This window comes from Corvus cornix, chromosome 2 (assembly GCF_000738735.6).
Source record: "Corvus cornix cornix isolate S_Up_H32 chromosome 2, ASM73873v5, whole genome shotgun sequence".
In the NCBI taxonomy this organism is placed as follows: Eukaryota; Metazoa; Chordata; class Aves; order Passeriformes; family Corvidae; genus Corvus; species Corvus cornix.
In genome coordinates, this window is record NC_046333.1 from 79,434,539 (window position 1) to 79,454,432 (window position 19,894).

A 19,894-nucleotide genomic window follows, 5' to 3' on the forward strand; every position below is an offset into this window, starting at 1 on the left:
TGGAATCCCTGGTTTGTAGCAGTAGTCAGGTATGCTTTAACTACAGACTTCTGATGACGCTCAAGTGAAGGATAGAATAAGAAAAGGTACTTTAAAAGAAAGTGTTCCTGTTAAAAAAACAGGGCCTGTAGTACCTGCAGTTGAATTTAGGAACAACTGAAAGACCTTCATTATAACTAAGAAGTTAGAAAGAAAAATATTTCTTATGGAAACGTATAACAAATACCCAGTGGTAGTCTTAGCTGCCCCTCTGTCTCTGCCATACTCTTCTTACTCGGGTGCAAGATCACCATGTGTGGGGAGAGGACCTTTGTCCGCTGGTTGGTTTAAGGTGAAAGCAGACACAAAGGTTTCCTCTGCTCTGGACAATAAGAATTTTATTTTGAGTGACAATCCATGGGTACACTTTGTAAATGTACATGTAAAAAGCATCCAGTCAGAACAGATAATAGCATACTCAGTGCACAAGTGGGCTTTGAGCCTGTCGCAGGTTAACCCTGATAGGCAGCTAAGCACCACACAAATGATCCTTCACTTCACCCCATGCACCCTCAGTGAGACAGCGAAGAGGAAAGGAAAAGCAAAAGCAAGAAAACTTGTGGGTCAAGATAAGTTGCTTAGTTAGTGAAAGAGAAGTGGAGGAAGAAAGAAAAAGGGAGAAAGAAATAGAAAGAAAGAAAAGAAAATGCTGCAGAGGCAATCTCTCACCAGCTCCCATGGGTCAAACAATGTCTAACCAATTCCAGAGCAGAGGATGGCTAACCCCTTCAACCCCTGACTTTCCCTTTTTATTGGTGAGGATGATGCTGTATGGCATGGAATATCCCTTTGCTTATTTTGTAACATCCTTTTGTTATTTCATGACATCTGCCTGGTTTTGTCCCCTCACAGCCTCTTTTGCACCCTTCATCCCCACTGCCAGCCCCCAGTCTATTCACTGTGTGGACAGAGTGAGAACAAGAAAAGGCCTTGATGCTGTGCGAGCACTGTTCAACTGAAACATTAGTGTGTTATCAGCTTTGTTTTGATAACAAATCTGATGACACTATACAAGCTGCTATGAAGAAAATTAAATGCAGTCAGAGAAAATTAACCCAGTCAGAACCAGTACAAAGTAATTTCATTTCCTATTGACCATTTTGGGAAGCATGTGTGTAGGGGAAGGGGCAGGTCAGGCCATGCCCTGGTGAGGCAGTGCATTGTCCCACACCCCACCCCTAGAGATGTATCCCAGCCCCACAGGGGCTGTCAGTCTCTGGCACATCAGAGGCACTGATCCACACCCACCTCAGGAGCCCCTAACCTGGCTCTTGAGTGGCCAAATGACCGGAACTCCCACCTGGGGGTATGGCCTAGGAAGGCCAAGGGGTATTTAGGGCCAAACATGAAGCTGTCAGATGTCTTGACCCCACTTCCTCTTGGAATTTCTATCTGAACACTCCTGGAACCCAGGAGTTGCTATCTGTGTGTGTGCTTTTCTATATCTCTTCTGTCCTTCTCTCTTTATCTTTCTTCTTCTAATTCCTGCTTCTTGGAATTTTTTGAGTAACTTGAAATCGAGTGGGCTTAGAGTTTGCGAAGTTGAATGGGCCAAGGTAATGCTTTGAGAAGTGTTTTACGTTACTTGAATGTTGTAATAAACCTTTTACCAAAGTTCTCTGATTTTCTAAAGTTGCCAGTTTTGTTGTTTTGATCTCTTGAGAATATCTGGTCAGTATCTCTCCCATGTGTCTAACTCTGAGTACATGAATAACCATAAGCCCATTTTGTGTGCCTCGTTGAACAAGTTGTTTGAGGCCTTACAGGCAGAACACTTTGTAGCCTGAATATTCTGCAGAGAACATGGTTTACCTTAAATTCTAAATCTCATTTAACTCATTTTGCCCTCTTGGATTTTGTAAATAGAACTTCTGACTACCTTTATATTATCAGATGGCTTTTGCAGGGTCTACTTTAAAGCCTTGAAATCTCTGCAAGTTTCTACTATCCTTTTGGCATATTTTTTACCTCCAGTTTTTTTGTTGCCTTGTCAAAGAGCATCTTATAGAAGAATTGGCCTCAGCCTTGCAAAGCTGAAAAAGAAGGATCAGAATCTCCAGATTGCAGTTTTGAGGGTGGTGTCACACCTATCAATACATCTGCCTGTTGTTTTTGGAACTCAGGCCCAGCTTTTGTACAACGTGGGAAACTCTGGCACTGATAAACATGAATCTTCACATGAATCTTCTCAAAGCTAGCCTTAGGCCAGATATGGGACCAGAGGTACCAGCTGCCTTTTCTCCAGTCTGAATATATTAAGTTTTCTGGACTCTTACTTCCTCTTTCACACTTGCATTTGACACGCAGTGTGAAATGTAGTCTAAAGAGTCACCAGATTTGATTGTCTGATACTGTAAGTGGGAATGTTTGTGTCAATTTGGTATAGTAAGCCAGGAGAAATAACTGCAATATTAGAGTACATAAAATATGCTGTATTGAGACTTAGTGCTGAATATATATTATTGATGATTAATCCGGTGTTGAGTGCAAGTTGGGAATCAAGGAACCTGAGCTGTTGTACCTCAACTGTTTTTTCATTACAGATTGTGTTTCAGGTACATCAGATCCAAATTTGGCACCATTAACTTGTGTATAGTAGGTCCTGCTTCCAGGCAGTAATGAAAACTGCTGTTGTACTTAGAAAGATCTTTAACTTCAATGCTTATTCTGCTAACACGGGAAGTTCATATTTGTTTTCATGTGGTCTTCACAGAGAGCTGGTGCGTATCCCTCATATTTTATGGAACAAATTGTACTGAGCTGGATACCTGCATCATTCAAAGTATACTGATGATAGTTTTCACTGCATTGTCTCATCTATAAAGACTAAGGAGAATGTTTGATTCTTATGGGGCTACATCTGTCCGTTCTGGCTAGATGATCTAGTGATCAGATTTTCTGACGTGTACCCTGCCTTGATGGAGCAGCCAAACAGATTTGCCTTTCACCTTTTGTAAAATAACTATAACATCCCAGGCATCTCCCCTGAACCGGTGCCTTCTTTTATGAGGTGTGAACGATCTGTGATCTGATTCTGATCTGTACTAAAACAACCTGTCTGGTTTCTGCTATAGCAGAGTCAAATCACACTTGGTGGCTGTATAAACTCACTGAACCCTCTCCAAACTTACTCGGTTGGAACAAAGGGAGGTGGATTTGAACAAAATTTCAAGTTTGAAACATACACACATGCCTTGAAAATACATGAAAAGTATATCCACTTTAAGATACATGAACTCGTCTACCACGTATGGCAAAAAAATGTGACTTCTGCTTAGTAATCTCTTCTCTCGAGGCAAGAAGAGTGCACACAGGTGTGGATATGAGTGTCACAGAACACAAGGACACAAGGTGGAGCTCCTGCTCTACTCCTGAAGAAAAGAAAAACGAGAGGGGGGCAAGTGTCCCGTGGGGAATACAAATGGAACACAGTAGGGCTGTAGCTCCTACTACTTTTTATTCTTCTGTACAATGTATATGTTAAACTTACTGTCACTTTCTGAGATTTCCGAACATTTTTTCCCCTTTTTTTCCTACTTGTTACTGGATGATTACTGTCTTATTAATCTCGTTATTTTTTTTGATAACGTGAGATTTATGGCTTTTTTTTTTTTTTTTTTTTTTTTTTTTGCTATAGCAAATGATGTTAACTTGGACATATTAAAATAATAAATTACCTGGAACTGTAAAAGCTACTATAATTATCTGGCAGTGTAAGATTTTTGCCTTCAAAGTACCCCTCATTTCCATTACCAGTTTCTATTACCTTAACAATGAAAACTGCATGAGAAGAAAACATAAATGGGAGAGGAAGACTTGATAGTGGGAATAATGAGTATGAAGCTCAACAATTAGTGCAGATTTTCTGTTGAACTTTACAGAAAAAAATCAGCTTCTATTTAAGGCAGTTGTGCTTTTTTTTTGAAGACTGATAATAGTGGATAGAGCATGACAATGTCATTGACAAAACTTGATTAGATGATTTCTTGAAAAATGCTGTGTAAAATGTCTTGGTAGTACATGATACTGCTGAAGCAAACAATATACTCCACTATATTTCAGACGTTGAAAGGTGGTGCAAATCTTCTCTGTGTTCCATTAAAAAAAACTGCACTGAAAGACATCAATGGGTTATGAAACTACTGCCTAGAAATAAGCTCCATCTTAGTGTAATGAAATACATTAAATTTGAGGAGTGAATAAAGAACAATAAAATTACGTCAACAAAAGGACAACTTGAAAACAGGAATAGCAGCAAAGTTTTTAATGTAGGAAAAATTTGCCTGTCTAAGGCAGGATTGCTTCTTCGTGTCAGCCAAATTTTCAATGTGTGGTGGTCTTTGGAATGCTCTCCTTTCTAATCACATACAGAATAAATGGTCTTCTAATATTTAAATAAGGCAGTTAAATCAGTTGTGTGATCAGGCTTTCCTTTTAAGAATAATACAAAAAAAATCTCTAATAAACATTAATTTTAGTATTTTAAAAGATTTGCCTGGAGGTTGGATATAGCTGGCAGTACCATTAAGATTGGAATGTGGTATATATTTTATTATTGGAAAACACACGAAAGGAGAAACGGGGATAAGTTTATTCAAAAGATATATGAAGAGGTTATCCAAGAACATTTAAATTCATCAAGGTGGTTGTATGTGGCCTTATTGCAGAATGTGCAATAAGTTCTAAGGAGATGAGGGTTAAGATATAAGATGGTTGAAGCAAGAACATCTATGGCTCTGATTTGATTTTGGAATGTGAAATACAGCTTATAACATCCAAGACCCAATAGAAAAATATCTGTCAGATGAATAGCAATTTGATTGTTAAGCATTTGGGTACATACAGATTGTGTTATTAAATTTTTGTTTTGGATTCGTATACCATATCAATCTTTGTCAGCAGTACTTTATTTTAGTATCTGCCAAAAGTGATATTTATATCCAAATCAAAGTATTTTGTTGCAGTGGCTTGTCTGATAAGGAATGATTACTTCGTTTCCTGCAGATTGAATTAACTAAAAGAGGACTTCGAGCGACGCTCTTGGTAAAAGATCCAGAAACAGGAGAATTATTTGTGAATTTTGACCCTCAAATACTAACTTTAATCAGAGAAACACATTGCATGGCTCACATGTGCCTTGAAATTCCACCATTTGCAAGTGTTATTCAACAGCAGAGAGACTGGTACAAGAAGATTGTCAACAAATTGCACGTGGGTTTACTTTAGTCATTTTATGTATGTGTACTGTACATTAAGATGCCTGGGTTCTATATGTATAGAAGAAAAAAAATGAAGATCAATGATTATGCACTAAGAAAACATTTGCAAATCTATTTTTTTATTTGTATGACTGTCTTCACGCACTTAAAAAAAAAAATTCTTGGCTTTATGTTTTCTGTGAAGTTACTTTGCAGATGCATGGGTTTGGGGAAGGTCTGCAGAGTCTGGGACAGAGATGAGGATGGGGAGGAAAGCAGGCTTACAAGACGGCTCGTGCTGTAGCTTGCTTTCTAAGTGATAAGCAATTTATCTCTCATCCAATAACGAAGTCAACATTGGACAGCATTTGTTTTGAGAGGATAACTGAGAGGGAGGAACAGGTAGTCTGCCTTTAAAAAGTGTAAAGCATGCAGCAAGTACCAGCTTTTTTTTCCAGTGCTGGTGTTTTACACAGATATCTGTGGAATAGTTTAAAAAAGAGAAGCTGAATCTTCCCTTTCTCTCATCTTTTAAATCCTTTGGATCATTTTATCTGCCTATGAACGGAGAAGATTCTTGATGACTCAAGATGGGGATTCAAAGATAGGTGTACAGAAACCTACAGCTTCAAAGGACTGCCTGGTTCTGAAATGACAAAAGGAAATCATATATCATAAAGCCTTTATGACTTTAAGTCAAAATGTTATTGCCAAACGTGTGAGACTAGATCAGTGGGTTAAGGAGGCATTAGAAAGAAAATAGTATATTAAAGTTCTGGTAAGGCTGATCTTATTAGAACTGCTGGAAATTTCATTTAGATGTATTTTTTCCTTGGGTTTTTTGTCTTCTCTAACTCTCACTTACAGACTGAAATTTGCAAGATTTTTCTGTCATGTGGTTTAAGCCCAGTAGGCAGCCAAGCATCACACAGTTGCTCCCTTACTCCCCTCCTTGGAATGTGGGAGAGAATCTGAAGGTTAAAATATAACACATGTGAGTTGAGATAAAGACAATTTAATAAGGAAGATAAAAACTGCATGCACAAGGAAAATAAAATAAGGAATTAATCTGGGAAAACAAGGCAGTATCACAGCTACTTGGGAAGACAAACACCATAGCTCTGAGTGTCCCCCTCCCTCCTTCTTCCTCCAGCTTTCATTTTTAAGCATGATGTCATAGGTATGAGATCCCATTAATCAGTTGGGGTCCTGGCTGCCTTCCTTCCCAGCTTCTTGTGTGTCCCCAGTCACCACCAGGGTGGTGGGAGAAGCAGAAAAGGACTCAATGCTGTACGAGCACTGTTTAGCAATACCCAAAATATCATTGTGTTAGCAACACAGTTGTGGTCACAAATCTAAAACACGGCATCATGTGAGCCACTGAGAAAGAAATTAACTCCACCACAGCACCAGTGCAAAGAAAGATTATTTTCTGTGTGAAGCAGTACTTCACAAAGAGCAACAAATACATATAGAGATATAAAGAGCAACAAATAGTGAACTTCTGCCAAAAATAATGAAAACCTTTCCCAAGCAATTGATTGTAACTTCTTAAGAATTTCAGGAATGTTCACACAGATGAATTTTCTTAGTTTAAGTGATCATAAATATGTGTATACGAAGAGGTTAAAATCAGTGTATATTAACTAATGTTTTTGTTCTCTGGTTATTTCAGGTGATGTTGGCAGAATACAAAAGAATTAAACTGAAAATTCAACACCCTTTTGAACAACTGATGGCTCCTCGATTAATAAATGTAGATTATGCTATCCAGCCAGGTCTAATGATACTGAACTGGACATCCTTGAATATTGAGAAATATATTAATACAGTTTTTTCTAAACTAGGTAGGTTACTTGCTTCCTTCCATTAACTTGTGGTTATTTGTTTTATAAAAATGCAAGTTATACTATGAGATTACAATTCTTTACATGATTTGCACCTAAATGATTTATACATAAAAGATATGAGAATTTTCACCTGTCCTGTATTTCATGAAAGAGTTGTTTTATAACACCACCTTCTTTTTGTCTTGTATCTTCACCAAATTTTTACTAATGTATATGTTAGGCAGTTGGGATTACACCAAACATAAAGTACTGTGCAAAAAAGTCCAGTGTATTTTGAATTTAACAAATGATAGCTACTTTTTAAAAGAGATCCCAGGTTTCAGACTTTTCCTAGTCCTACTTTTTTGTTTCTATACTGTACAAACAACTGCTCAGGGAATAATACACTGACTCAGTTGGCACTGTCATTGCTCAATAGCATTTCATATTAAGCTTTTTTTTTTAAACATCAATCTCTTTAAAACTAATGTACACACATCTTGGACAACAGCTTTAGAAAACAGATGAGCTTGTAGTCTTTTCAAAAGATTATCACAAGGTTGCACTGAGATGCGTTTTTTTTTTCTGAAGATACCAAATTCTTTTTTCTTTAGCTTAATTAATACAGAAAACAGATTTTGTTTCTTGAAATTGTGTAAGTAGTTAGAGTGGAAATTTTCTTCAGTTGAAATGGCAAATTAAAGTGCATTTTGGATGGTAGCCTGACATTATGCTCAATTTAATTTTGAATAATACAAGAGTCTGGAACAGGCACCTTGCTGCTATTTCAGCTTCAGCATTGAGACCAGATTGCTATTAAACTTTGAAAATTCTAGTGATTGCTTTCTGTTAACTATTGTTTGGCTTCCAGCATTTGTTTGAAGCATAGAGATTTTATTTTCTGAAAGTTTATGTTGCTAGTAGGTTCTCCAAGTTGTTACTAGTTCAAGCTATAGGAGAAGGTGAAATATTGCTGGCCCTCAATTAAATATTGTCTTCATATTTGAAATATGTATCCTTTAAGTTAATCTTATATATATTTATAATATGTATTATATTTTATATAATAAGCTGCAAGATATATATTTGTACAGTAGATTATAGTTATATAATATTATAGTTATCTTTTAGCACGTAGATAGCATATGCTAGGTAAGTATGTGTTATGCAAAAAGTTAATTAAGATTCTTGTGGTGAAGCTTGCCATATAAGTTTAGATGTTTGAAGTAAATTGGTTAAGGTGTAAAATTCATATGAATTGAATATGATAGTTTGTTGAAGTAAAAATTTAAATGGGACTCTGAAAAGGCTATTGATTCAAACTTTAAGCTTGTCTTGAGTCTTCTGTTTTCTTCAAAAGCTGGGCTGGAGTTATTGCTTGACCGAGTGAATGACTTGGTTGAATTTCGTATTGATGCTGTCCTTCAAGAAATGAATAGAGTGCCACTCTGTATGTTGCCAGAAGATGAACCACAGAGCTGTGAGGAATTTCTTCAAAAGACTAAGGTTAGTAAATAAAAGTTTCATGAAAAAGAGATTGATGACTTTGAGTTGAGATATTTTTCTTTTTTATGAGATAAAAAATTCTGAATGCAGAATTTATGAAGCATGTATGGGATATGCACAGAAATCCCCACTTGCTTGGCTGGGACCTTAAAAAGGAACAAAAGTAGTAAATGCAAAGGGATCTGAGCTGAGATGCTCTTTTCTATTCATTATTAATGTCAAGCCAGGTAGTGTATGATTTTTTTTTTATGCTTTCATATCACTCAAAAATTTTACCTCTATGATAGTATCTTTTTTTTTGTCGTTATTCCAGTTTAAGTAAGGGAATTCTCCAGTGGTTGCCTGTGGAGAGCAAATACTATGGAAAGGATCATGTAATGAGTATCTCAAACTCTCCTGAGTTGGTAATGGGATGTGTAAAATATATGCAGAAGTACTTGGGTGAAGGTGGTCTGGGAAAAGCCCCTTTCTTCACCCCACCAAAATACTTTTATGTTGATGGTAATTAACCATAAACATGTAAATTTTTGGTTAGAAAGCTGATTACGGTCATAATTAAATTGAACATCAGAATAATTTTTGAGGTAATAGTAAGGTGTTCTTGCGTTTTAGGTTATAATGTCTAATGTGTTTTCTCCTTAAATAAACTTTGGTTTGATAAAGACTGTAAAAAATCAAGTAGATAATCCCCATTCCTTTTCTCTTGCAGCAATAAATATTACAAATGAAAGTTTTGATTACCTTAGTGTATTTTACTTTTTGGCCTTTTCTCTTTTGGCCATTGTAACAGCTCACCTTGTTGTTAAATACAGAGTAAAATTTAAAATAATATTACATGGAATGAGTAGTAGTTTGTAAGCTTCACAATCCATAGTTGTTTTTGTTCATCCTGCTGCAACCTTCCTGATTGGGCAGGTAGTAAAATGTATATTTGCTAAGGTAAAAATATGTGAGAGTGAGCACGAAAACCTCTCTGCACTGTAAGATAACTTGAAAACTTGAACAGCTACGTACCAATTACATACACACATAGCAATTACAACAGCCAGTTGATTTGAGTTAGCAGAGTAAGTGGTATACGAACCCCCGTTATGGGTGCAATGAAAAGAGTAACAGTTTGTAAGCTTATTGTAATTCTTAATTAGAGGGGAGTAGAAATAACTTCTGTTATCTAACAGGTGTCTTTAAGTTTCTAAAGAAATTGCTGCAACAAAAATAATTAACCGGTGGAAAAATCCCAGAGTACTTTCTTTAGTGGTTGCTGTGATATTGCAAGTCATATCTGCCTTCTCTCTCAACTCAACAGAATCATTAAGAAGGCCAAAGATTATGTCCTAAAATTTGCAAATGGCTGAATATTTCCAATAATTTTTAATTAAACAAAGGCAGTCATGTTTGTTAAAGCTGAATGAAATATAAGACAACAAATAAGAAAAAAAATTAAAAGGCCATTATAGGTAAAAATTATAGTTAGCTGAAGCATACATGATTGATTTTTTTTATAAGTATTGGAGAAAAATGATGCACAATACTGTAGTAGACCTCTGAATTTTATTTAATCTCATTCTTTGATTTCTTCTCTCTCCAGTTGATAATTTTTGTGTTTATTCTAATAATAAATACAACTTGTATAGGTTTTATCTTCTATTTAGCAGTAAATGGGAAATATGATTGGCTAAGACTCATTATGGAATAGCCAATTAATGTAAAATGGCAATGATTAAAAGAAGTGTTGAATCTCCCATATCTACATTGGAAAGTTAAGAAAAATTAAGAAGTGCTTGCTTTTGGGAGTCTTTTGGTGGAACTAGGCTTTATAAACATTGATTCGTAACTTTAACTATGGATGAATCACGTGATTTGAGAAAGAAGGCAAAGCAACGCTGAAAGGCATTTGTGACGTCTTGTCAATACTGAATAGTTTGGAACAAACGAATTTCAAATTAATGTTGTATATAGATCTGGTTTTTCACAAATCTTAGGCCTTGACATTTGTGTTAATAAAGGCTGTTATGACTGTGAAATTGACATGAGAATTGTGACAATAAGAGCATACCTTTGTTTTGGTTTGACACAGGAGCTCTGTATAAAAGGTTCTCGGACTTTACACTTAAAAAGCTCACTGGTGGAAGCTGCTGCTAATGATCTGATTGACATGTTACTTGACACCAAGGAGCAGGTCAGTAAAGAAGATGAGAAGTCAATTGTACCCAGTGGTGAAAAAAGGGCCAAAAATACAGGTAAGAAGATTGCATTGCATTGTATTGCTTGGTGTTTGTTTCTTTTTCATGCTGATTATTTGTGTTGGGGGACATTGTAGCTTAGCTGATTGAAGTACAGAAGCATACCTAATGTCTAAAGGCTTTTCTTTGAATTTGCCTGGAAAATGAATAATCTAACAATCATTTATAATCTACAAAATAGGTCAATATTATTTATCCAATTTGCATGTTGAAAATTAGTGCCATAGAACTACATAGTAGCCTTGGTTAGTTGCTGGACTTCCTAGAGAAAGAGAATAAGCAATAATATCTAAATTTGGATGATAATCATACAGCAGATAGGAATAAAAGGCATGTTACATTGAGGTGCAGGTTACAAATGAATAATTCTGCACTTCTTTAAAGTTATTTCAGACACCTGTGGAGGTGTTGCTTCATTATATTTTCAAGTCCTATAAGTCAATTTGACTAACTAGATTTATGATGTTTTAGCAACAGAAGAGGAAAGATCAAAAAGCTTGACTTCCTCACAAAATTCCAGTGAGATGTGGGCTGGCCTGTCTCCTATAGCAAAGAGGAAGAGAATGGATTTAGAAAAGTTAGAGGAAGAAGCTAATGAACTGCTTTCTTACTTCAATAATCGTAACATTGATGCCCTTTTGAAAGTCACTCGAAACACCCTGGAGACCATCCGCAAGCGCATTCATGCATCTTCCACCATCAACTTCTCAGGTGGTTGCACTGCACTACATTGCTCTCTTAGGCTATATAAAGAAAAACGTAAATGTGATATCCATAACTGTATAAATAAGTCACAAGTGTAAAAGAGGGGAAAACAAAGGGATTTTGATTAAGCTATCTTGTTCAGTTACAGTTGAAAACATTGTATATTTCCAAAGGTATTTTTTTCTTGTGACAGTAGGAAAGTGTCATTACAATGCTGTTTCTCGTAGGACTCTCACTGTACTGTTCTGAAGCCAATATTTTATTTGGAGCCTGACTTGATAGATAAGTTTCTGATAAGACCTTGATAACTTGATAAGTTATGACTCAAGTTATAAATTATCAATTACTAACTTGACAAGTTAAGACTGATAACTTGATAACCTGGCCTGTTTGACCTTGGCTTTTACATAAAACTGTATGAAAAAAATAGAGGTGTGTTTTTTCTCTTACTAGTTGCCTTCAGATATTTGCATACATGGAACACTCTTTTGAAGTGTTTTATTGTTGCATGCCTTTAAGAAAAAAAAAAAAAAAGGGCAGTTGTCCTTGCTCTCTATAGTTTATAAGGCATACAGTACTATGAGACTCTAAGGAGGTTCTGTGCCTAATTTAATATGCTGACTGGGAGTACCAGCCAGTAACAAAATTGTCTGCCAAACAGAGTTTAGCTGCACAGAACAAGTTGAAGAGGAGCTTCATGGAGAAGAATAGGTTTGCATTTACTTTTCCCTTGTGCTGCTGTAGAGTTTAGCAGCCTGTCTTATAAATTACTCAGGAATTCTTTTTCCCTTCAGAAATTACACTCAATACTCTACACTAGGAGATAGATTTATTTGTTTATATCAAAACAATGCCTAGCTTGATGTCTTGAAAAAAATATGAACAAAGTTTTTGGTTTTGTCTTCTGTTTTTGTCTTTTATGTAGAAAATCGCAGTACTTCTAAGCAGAAAAAAGGTGTTCATCCTGTAATTAGGACTAATATTAACCTATCTATCCCTAATATCATCATGATACCCTCTTTGGATGAGGTACAGCAGACACTTAATAAAGCTGTAGACAGTATTGTGAAAGTAATGAAAGGAGTTCAACAGTGGAGTATGGAGAGAATATCCAAGGTTGGTGTCTTAACAGCCTTCTTTAGAACTAATGGTGCAAAACTGCTGCAAATAAAAAATAAATGCTACTCTCTCATCAGAAGAAAGTGTTCGAGAGAAGAGTTGTTTTGTTGCGGTGTGGGAGCAGAGAAAGTGATTCTGACGATGAAATGAAAGAGACTGGAAAGAAAAACATCCATGGTAATGATAAACTCTGACATCACTAAATTTGAATGTTAGGTAAATGTGATTTATACAGAATGTATTGGAAGATATTAATTACAAAATACATCAAAACCAGTAGACTTGATAGATTTTGAACTGCCTCATAGATTTTAAATTCCCTCAGAGAAGAAATCTCTTTCTCATTAGAAACCAGGTTTGCCACTTGTCCTGTGGATTTGAGTATGGGGATTTTTTTGTTCTTGAAGAGTTGCACTGCTTTGGATTATAGCACATATATTGGTTACAATTATAGTCACTTTTACTACGCAATAATCTTCCACGATTTGCCGGTGTCGATTGTAATTTGGCGTGTTCAAATGGCATCTTAAAACTTGCACTTACCCTTTAAGAAGGCTAAGTTGAACTTACACAATACCTGGTATTGAATAGAAATGTCTATGTAAATCACAGTATTGGTGAAGAGAGGATTGTGTAGATTGAATAGACTAGAATTTCTAAAAGGATTTTCCTTATTCTGTTTTGTGATCAGATATTAACTTATCGAAGTTCAAGGAAATTTAAGATGGTATCTTTGGTTGCTGGGTTTTTCTTCTCTGAAATGATTTAAATCAAGCCAAGTTAATTGTTCTACATTGTACCTGAGATACTTAAAGAATACATTTTTAGGTTATCTCTCTCTTATGCACCTAAAAAGGAGGACAGTAATACTTGAACTGGTTAAGAAGTTAAATTAGTCTTTCAAAACTAAGAATTTTGCTTGCAAGAGATGAAATAAAAAATGATAGTAAAGTCAGACTTGTGGATATTTGCTAACTGATGGACTTTTTTTGTCTTTTACTCCTTTTTGGGGACTGGCTACGGTCATCTTCTCAGAGTTAATGTTAATTTGTATTTCAAATTGTCAGTTGTGGGGTATTTCAGAAAATAAAAATGCTCAGTGCTGACATATAAGTGAGTAAATGAGGATATATAAGTAAATCACTTAGGTGAAGTATACAGGAGAAACCTTGTGGAGGGGTGAGAGAAAAGGAAAGATTCTGTTTGAAAGGTTGGAGTGGAACTTGTTCCAAATTCCACAGGGTACTTAGATGGAGCAATTTTACTAAAATGGAGATGTTTATGAATTTACGTTGGCCTCCTTGACTTCTAGCTGCCTTTTCAATTAATAAGAACACCTAACTTTAAAATGCACGCTTATTGAAAAAATGTCATTCGTTTTTGTCTATAGGAATTTACTTGTCCTAAACAGTGTGTCTGTCCTAAACCTGCTTTTGTATTTGAATCTTCTTTTATAGATAGTGTATCAGATGAAGCATCACTCAGTTCATCTGATCCAGTGCAAAGCCAGAACTACTTCAAGAACGTTTCAGAGAACAAAGAAATTATTAAATTAGTATCTTTACTCAGTAGTGCCATCAATTCTACAAAAAGGGTAAGACAATTGAGATGTTAATTTAATATAACTATCCGAGGGATATTAATGTATTACTTTTAATATCCTTGGGTAATAAGGGTAGGCATTTAAAGCTGTGATTAAATGTAATAACGAAAAACTTAGGATGGTGGATGGAAAGCATGCGGCTAAAAATTTGCAAATATGCTTTAAAAGTGTAACATGGATTAAGTGTACTCTGTTCCAAAATTTGAGGTTTTGAATATTGCATAAATTAAAACCTCATAAGAAACTCTAGGTGTAGTGGAGTTGTGTGTAGCTAATGTAGCCAGCATGATTTCTGCCATATTATGAAGAGGTTATGAAGGTTTTTAGAAGAAAACTGGCTGTCAGATTGGTGTTTGTAAAGTGCTGCCTGGGATTTGCTAGTGTAGGTTAGGATTTAGCTTAAAGGATGTGCTAACTTCTTTGCCTTGTTTTAAGTCTATGCTCTCTTGAGTAAACTGTAGGTGTGGAACTGTTATTTCTTTAGGGAGCTCTGCATCAGTTTCTTCTGGGGCTGGTCCAACCTTTTAAGAGTCTTATCATATGAAAATCTTTGACTCAAGGCCTTGTAACTTCAGTGGTACTAAGGCATGACTACCAGGCTGGTGCTGAGTAGTTAATAGTGGTGGATAGTTATCATAGTATTTTGGTACTTGATATTTCATAATATTTTAAACTTTTATCATTTAGCCATCTTTAAATGTCTGCATATACTATATTTACAGGAGGTCATGATGTGGATTATCTCTCGTAGCAGTCATCTCTCATTTACTTGTTTAATTGATGGATGCAGTGATGATTTAACTTTAATCTTCTCCCATTTTTCTGAACTCCTGAGAACTAGAAAAATAATTCTCTTGCACACTCATTAAATGATATTCAAATTAAAGGGACCTGAATTGAGTGTAGAAATTAATGTTAAAAATAAAAAATTGTCTCATAGCTTCATTATTTGAGAGTGAATTTTTCTTGTTATGTTGGGCCCTGCAGCTCAGGTTTCAGTTTCTAGCCCAATAAACAGCAGGGAAAGACAAGTGTACTGTATCCTAGTTTTGAACTTTACTTCCCACTGATTCCAATGATTTTATTGACTGAAGATTCACCTAATTGGCAAATGTTTAAACTGACCTGATAAATTGGATGTGATTAATATAGAGATTCTGGCACAATGTGTGATCAGTATGGAACTTGTTTTAGCATAAATTAACCAGCAGCCTTTTGTCTAGTGAGGTGATTCAACCTGCTCCACTATGGAGTTCTTAGTGTACTCTAATGAACAGCTGCTAAGAAGTTATATGTATCCTATATATGTGATGTTGAGAATCTTTGAACTTGTAAATGTCTTTCAGGAGGTTCTTACAGCTTTGGAGAGTTTTAGTTGTTACCACCATATATGGCAGAGGGACAAGGAGGAAACAATTGATAAATTGATGGTGGGAAACCCATTACTCTCTGAATTTGAATCTGAAATTCTGCATTTTCAAGACCTGGACCTGAAAATCAATTCTGAGCCTGAATACATCTGCGTGGGAGCTATTGCACTGTACACTGGTAGAGTTCAGCTTCTCTCCAGAGACATGTACTTTCTGACTCCAGTAGGAAGGAGAGATGTGACTTAGTTTTGGATGGCTAAACCAGATTAAAATGGAAAGGAGAAAGGGAGAGAGAAGGACTATTTGCTGTTTTGGCTGTAAATGCATACAAACAAAACACTAACACAAGAATATCTGTGAGGCTCAGCTGGAGTTTATTACCCCACATGGATACTTCTGCTCACTTACAGGGTGGATGGTAGATGTTTGCCTATCCTTCTGTCACTGATTCCCAGGGGTACATGCTTCACGGGAGTAAGATGATAAGTTTACGTTACTTTTTTCCTTGCCTGGCTGCATGCAGTGAGACAGCTGAATCCCCTTCTATTTAAGTTACTTTGTTCCACTGATGCTGTGATCAAATTTTGTTTCTTCAGCTTTCATAATTAGACTTCTAATTTCCTTCCCACAGTATTTTTTTAAAGATTAATTTTTGAAAAGATTTTAGAATTAGATGAGAATATTAACCAATACATTAGTGGTGTATAGGACAGAAGTCTGTATAATGGTAAAACGATTGAGATGACAGGTGTGGAGTCCAGCCTCATCTTTCTATTTTTTAGGTATATCCTAAAAAATATCTATGATATCTAATATCTATTAATTGTTCAACCTTTTTAGATGATCTTTCCAGTAGAAAAGATGATAAATTCTGAGAAGAAGAGGAGGAAAGCAATTGTGAATTGCAAGCAATTTTATAAACTACTTCAAGGTGTCGTTAGACTGAAAAAACAGAACTGGCACTGACGAGAACACATGTAATAAAAAAGATTAAATTGTATCTTAAAAAATATCTACAATATCTAATATCTATTAATTGTTTCATATTTTTAGCTGATCTGAAGCTAGCACTGAGATCAGAAACCAAAGCCTGGATAACTTTGCTGGGGTGTCATTGCAATAAGAAGTACAGAACACAGATGGAAGTGATTTTGACTTTTATAGAGGAAACTGGCAAGAAGTTAAATCGCAGCATCACGGACCTGGATGATATCAGAATAGCCATGTCAGCTTTAAAAGAGATCAGAGAACTGCAGATCTCTATTGACTCTCAAATTGGGCCCATTGAGGTAGCTAGTGGCAATGTTGCATGTATGGGTACTGTTTCAGAAAGCAGTTATTTTCTGGGTTAAAGCTTAATAGTGACCTTTGAAAATGTACGATTTAATATGTGTTAAATGTTGAGTGACAGACCTATTGGGCTCCTGTAAACCTTTTTGCATGAATTTCTGATTTGAGCAAATGTAAACTTGCTGGGGTGAGAGGTGGTTTAGTGAGCAGTGGAGAAATTGAATGATGTAGGTAAGAGAAAGACAAGAATACAGATATTTAATGCAAGAAATCTTTTCATACTTTGTGGAAGAAGTCTGTATGAAAAGGAACGAGATTCTTAATTTTTTTATTTTAGCTAAGCCTGTAGTAAAAAAGCTAATGTTAAGCAGACTATACGAGATTGATTGCTTTAATCATCTATACCATAGGTTAAAATAAACAAAAGCAACTGACTTCCTTAAAGAAGGTAATGCGATAGAATGCGTTTACTGAACATCTGAAAAATGGCAGAATTAAAAACAGATGGTAACTGTTTCTCTGCATTCCTGACCAGAGTATTTATTTAAGAATGCTATATTTTGGCAAAATGCACCATTGATTTTTCAGTAGAATTCTTTTTTCTAAGACATGTTCATGACTCCTGATTGCCCATAACTTCATTATAAGCTTCCAACTCTGCAAGCAGGAGCCTTGAGGCCCTAGGCACAAGAAGTGATGCTTCAGGTTTTTTAAAGGGAGGTTGACATATTTTCCACGTAGTGGTGTAGTAGACAGATAGCTACATTTCCATTTTTGCGATTTGATCAAACTGGAAAGCATGAATGGAAATAATTCCACTTCATACAAGAGTTTTCAAATGAAACTGCTATGCCATAGGTTCATTGCTACCCTACTCTGCTCTAATTTACAGAAAATGAATTTCAGTTTTGTTTTTGTGAAAATTCACTTCGAGTTTTCAGTATGTGGACTGTTCATATGTTGGTGCTGCAAGTGGAAATCAACGCTCTGAGAAAAAAAAAATCTTCCAGTTTGGTGTTGGTTTGCCAGATTTTGATAATGGTTGTTGTCAAAATCTGGCAACAGTTTCTTTTTCTAACAAATCATTCTCCATTCTTAAAAATTTAAAATGTTAGCATACATATATATGTATATGAAGTTACCATTTTATGTCAACTGAAGTTGCCACTTTATGAATCTTAATACAACTTTCTGGCAGGAATCCTACGCTATGTTGAACAAATACAATCTACCTGTTGCCAAGGAAGAGACAGAGAAGGTGGACACTTTGCACTACACTTGGGAAAAACTGCTAATCTGTGCAAATGAAGTGCAGAATGAGCTTGTTGCTTTGCAGCCAAAATTCAGAGGAGAGCTCATTAGTGCTGTGAAGACTTTTACTGAAGACTGTGCACAGTTCTATTCAGATTATGATCAGGCAGGTGTTTCTATTTTATTGTTTTAGAGAAATTTTTAAGGAGCAGTGGGGGCATGGAAAAATTTTTGGATTTGACTAATTAATGGGATGGCCCTCTACTGCTGAGTAGGTCTATTCTTGTTAAGATGGTGTTTGAGTTTCAGCGCAGGGCAGGCTTCGATAAATGTTTTGTATGTGACTGAAGTGAGTAATGCTGGTATTCAGTTCTTAAAAATTAAGAACTGAGATATTTAAGGTTTATGAAACACATCTGATGCTGGATAAATTACAAGCGACTTAGGCTCTTATAACCTTTTTCATTAGAATATAAATAAATGAAGCTGAACTAATCTTGTATCATCTTTTAAGTAATGCTTTTACTCAAAAAAGGAGGTATGATTGCTAATGATTGCCTAGCTTTTACAGCTTAATGAAAATTTCCTGCATTAAAAGACAATTAGTTGCCTTCTTTGGTTTTTGTTTTGTTTTGATTTTTTTTCCTTTTAGTCCTTTTTAAAAAGTACTTGTTCAGTAGGTTAACTGTCATCTCTTGGTTCAGTTGTTATCTGATGTGGGGAGGGGATCTGGAAGCTGCAAAAGTGTTTGAGGTTAACATTTAGAAAATGCTGATTAGAAATAAGTTGTGGTTATTCTCACTCTCTAAATTAACCTCTTTGTTGGTTTTTTTTTTTTTTTTTTTCTTTTAGAATGGACCAATGGTGGTTGGCTTAACACCTCAGGAAGCCAGTGACAGGCTTACTATATTCCAGGTACTGTTAATTCTAAGACATAACTCAATACTTATTACAAGTGAGCTAACAACTAAAGGGTCTGAGAATGAATCTCAGAAGTTGAATGAATTTTCATTGATAGATAGGGTTACTGATTTGGCAAAGTCTGTTTTAACTTAGTGAAAACTAAGTTGGAATTTTTCTTTGCATTTGCAAGGAATGCTGCTTAAATCTAAATTTTTTAGGAGTTAACAGAAAGCCTGCATAGATAATGAGTAATGATTACTAGATACAAATACCCTGATGAGAACCTTCCCACAAGTTTAGTGTATTTGGCATAGGCTGTTCTTGTGTTCATTATTGTGTTTATTTTTTGGTTGAAATCTGCCTTTGTATCATGATTAACATTTATTCCTGCAATGACAACTTTTAATGCTTTTCCTTTTCCCATACTGCTATTCATTTGACTTCCTGCTATGTTCCCTGAGTTACATTGCAATTGACAATTAAATTATGCTTTTCTTTGCTGCTTTAGTGGTAGTAATTCTTACTCTAATATTCAATACAGAATTTGCACAGAATACTTGAAGAGGTAGAATTTGCTGTATCCACCATTTTTGCTTTGTGTGTCATGCTTCACCTCTTTCAAGCGTAATCTTAGCATTTATTGTTCTGTCACCGTGCCACATGAAGTAAATGACTTTCCTGTCAGCTTCTAAAGATGTGCCTCCAAGCTAGATAAAAGTTACTTTTCTCAGGAAAATTGTTGACAAAACTGTTGACAGGGTAAGCTGTTATTATCTCTCTATATCTTTCCATTATTTCCTAGATTTTAGTTTAATATAACTCTAATAATAATTTCAGA

At 35.6% G+C, this 19,894-nt stretch overlaps 1 protein-coding gene across 1 annotated transcript in view; it reads left to right on the top strand.

The window, feature by feature from the left end:
- Window positions 1-19,894, top strand: part of DNAH5 (dynein axonemal heavy chain 5) — a 114,113-nt gene that overhangs the window by 19,279 nt on the left and 74,940 nt on the right. The window contains exons 15-26 of the mRNA XM_010400197.4: window positions 5,044-5,250; window positions 6,913-7,084; window positions 8,427-8,572; window positions 10,650-10,812; window positions 11,287-11,526; window positions 12,446-12,636; window positions 12,717-12,816; window positions 14,097-14,233; window positions 15,589-15,790; window positions 16,666-16,901; window positions 18,101-18,319; window positions 19,006-19,068. Coding sequence (XP_010398499.4) covers window positions 5,044-5,250; window positions 6,913-7,084; window positions 8,427-8,572; window positions 10,650-10,812; window positions 11,287-11,526; window positions 12,446-12,636; window positions 12,717-12,816; window positions 14,097-14,233; window positions 15,589-15,790; window positions 16,666-16,901; window positions 18,101-18,319; window positions 19,006-19,068 — 2,076 coding nt within the window. The remainder of the gene's footprint in view (window positions 1-5,043; window positions 5,251-6,912; window positions 7,085-8,426; window positions 8,573-10,649; window positions 10,813-11,286; window positions 11,527-12,445; window positions 12,637-12,716; window positions 12,817-14,096; window positions 14,234-15,588; window positions 15,791-16,665; window positions 16,902-18,100; window positions 18,320-19,005; window positions 19,069-19,894) is intronic.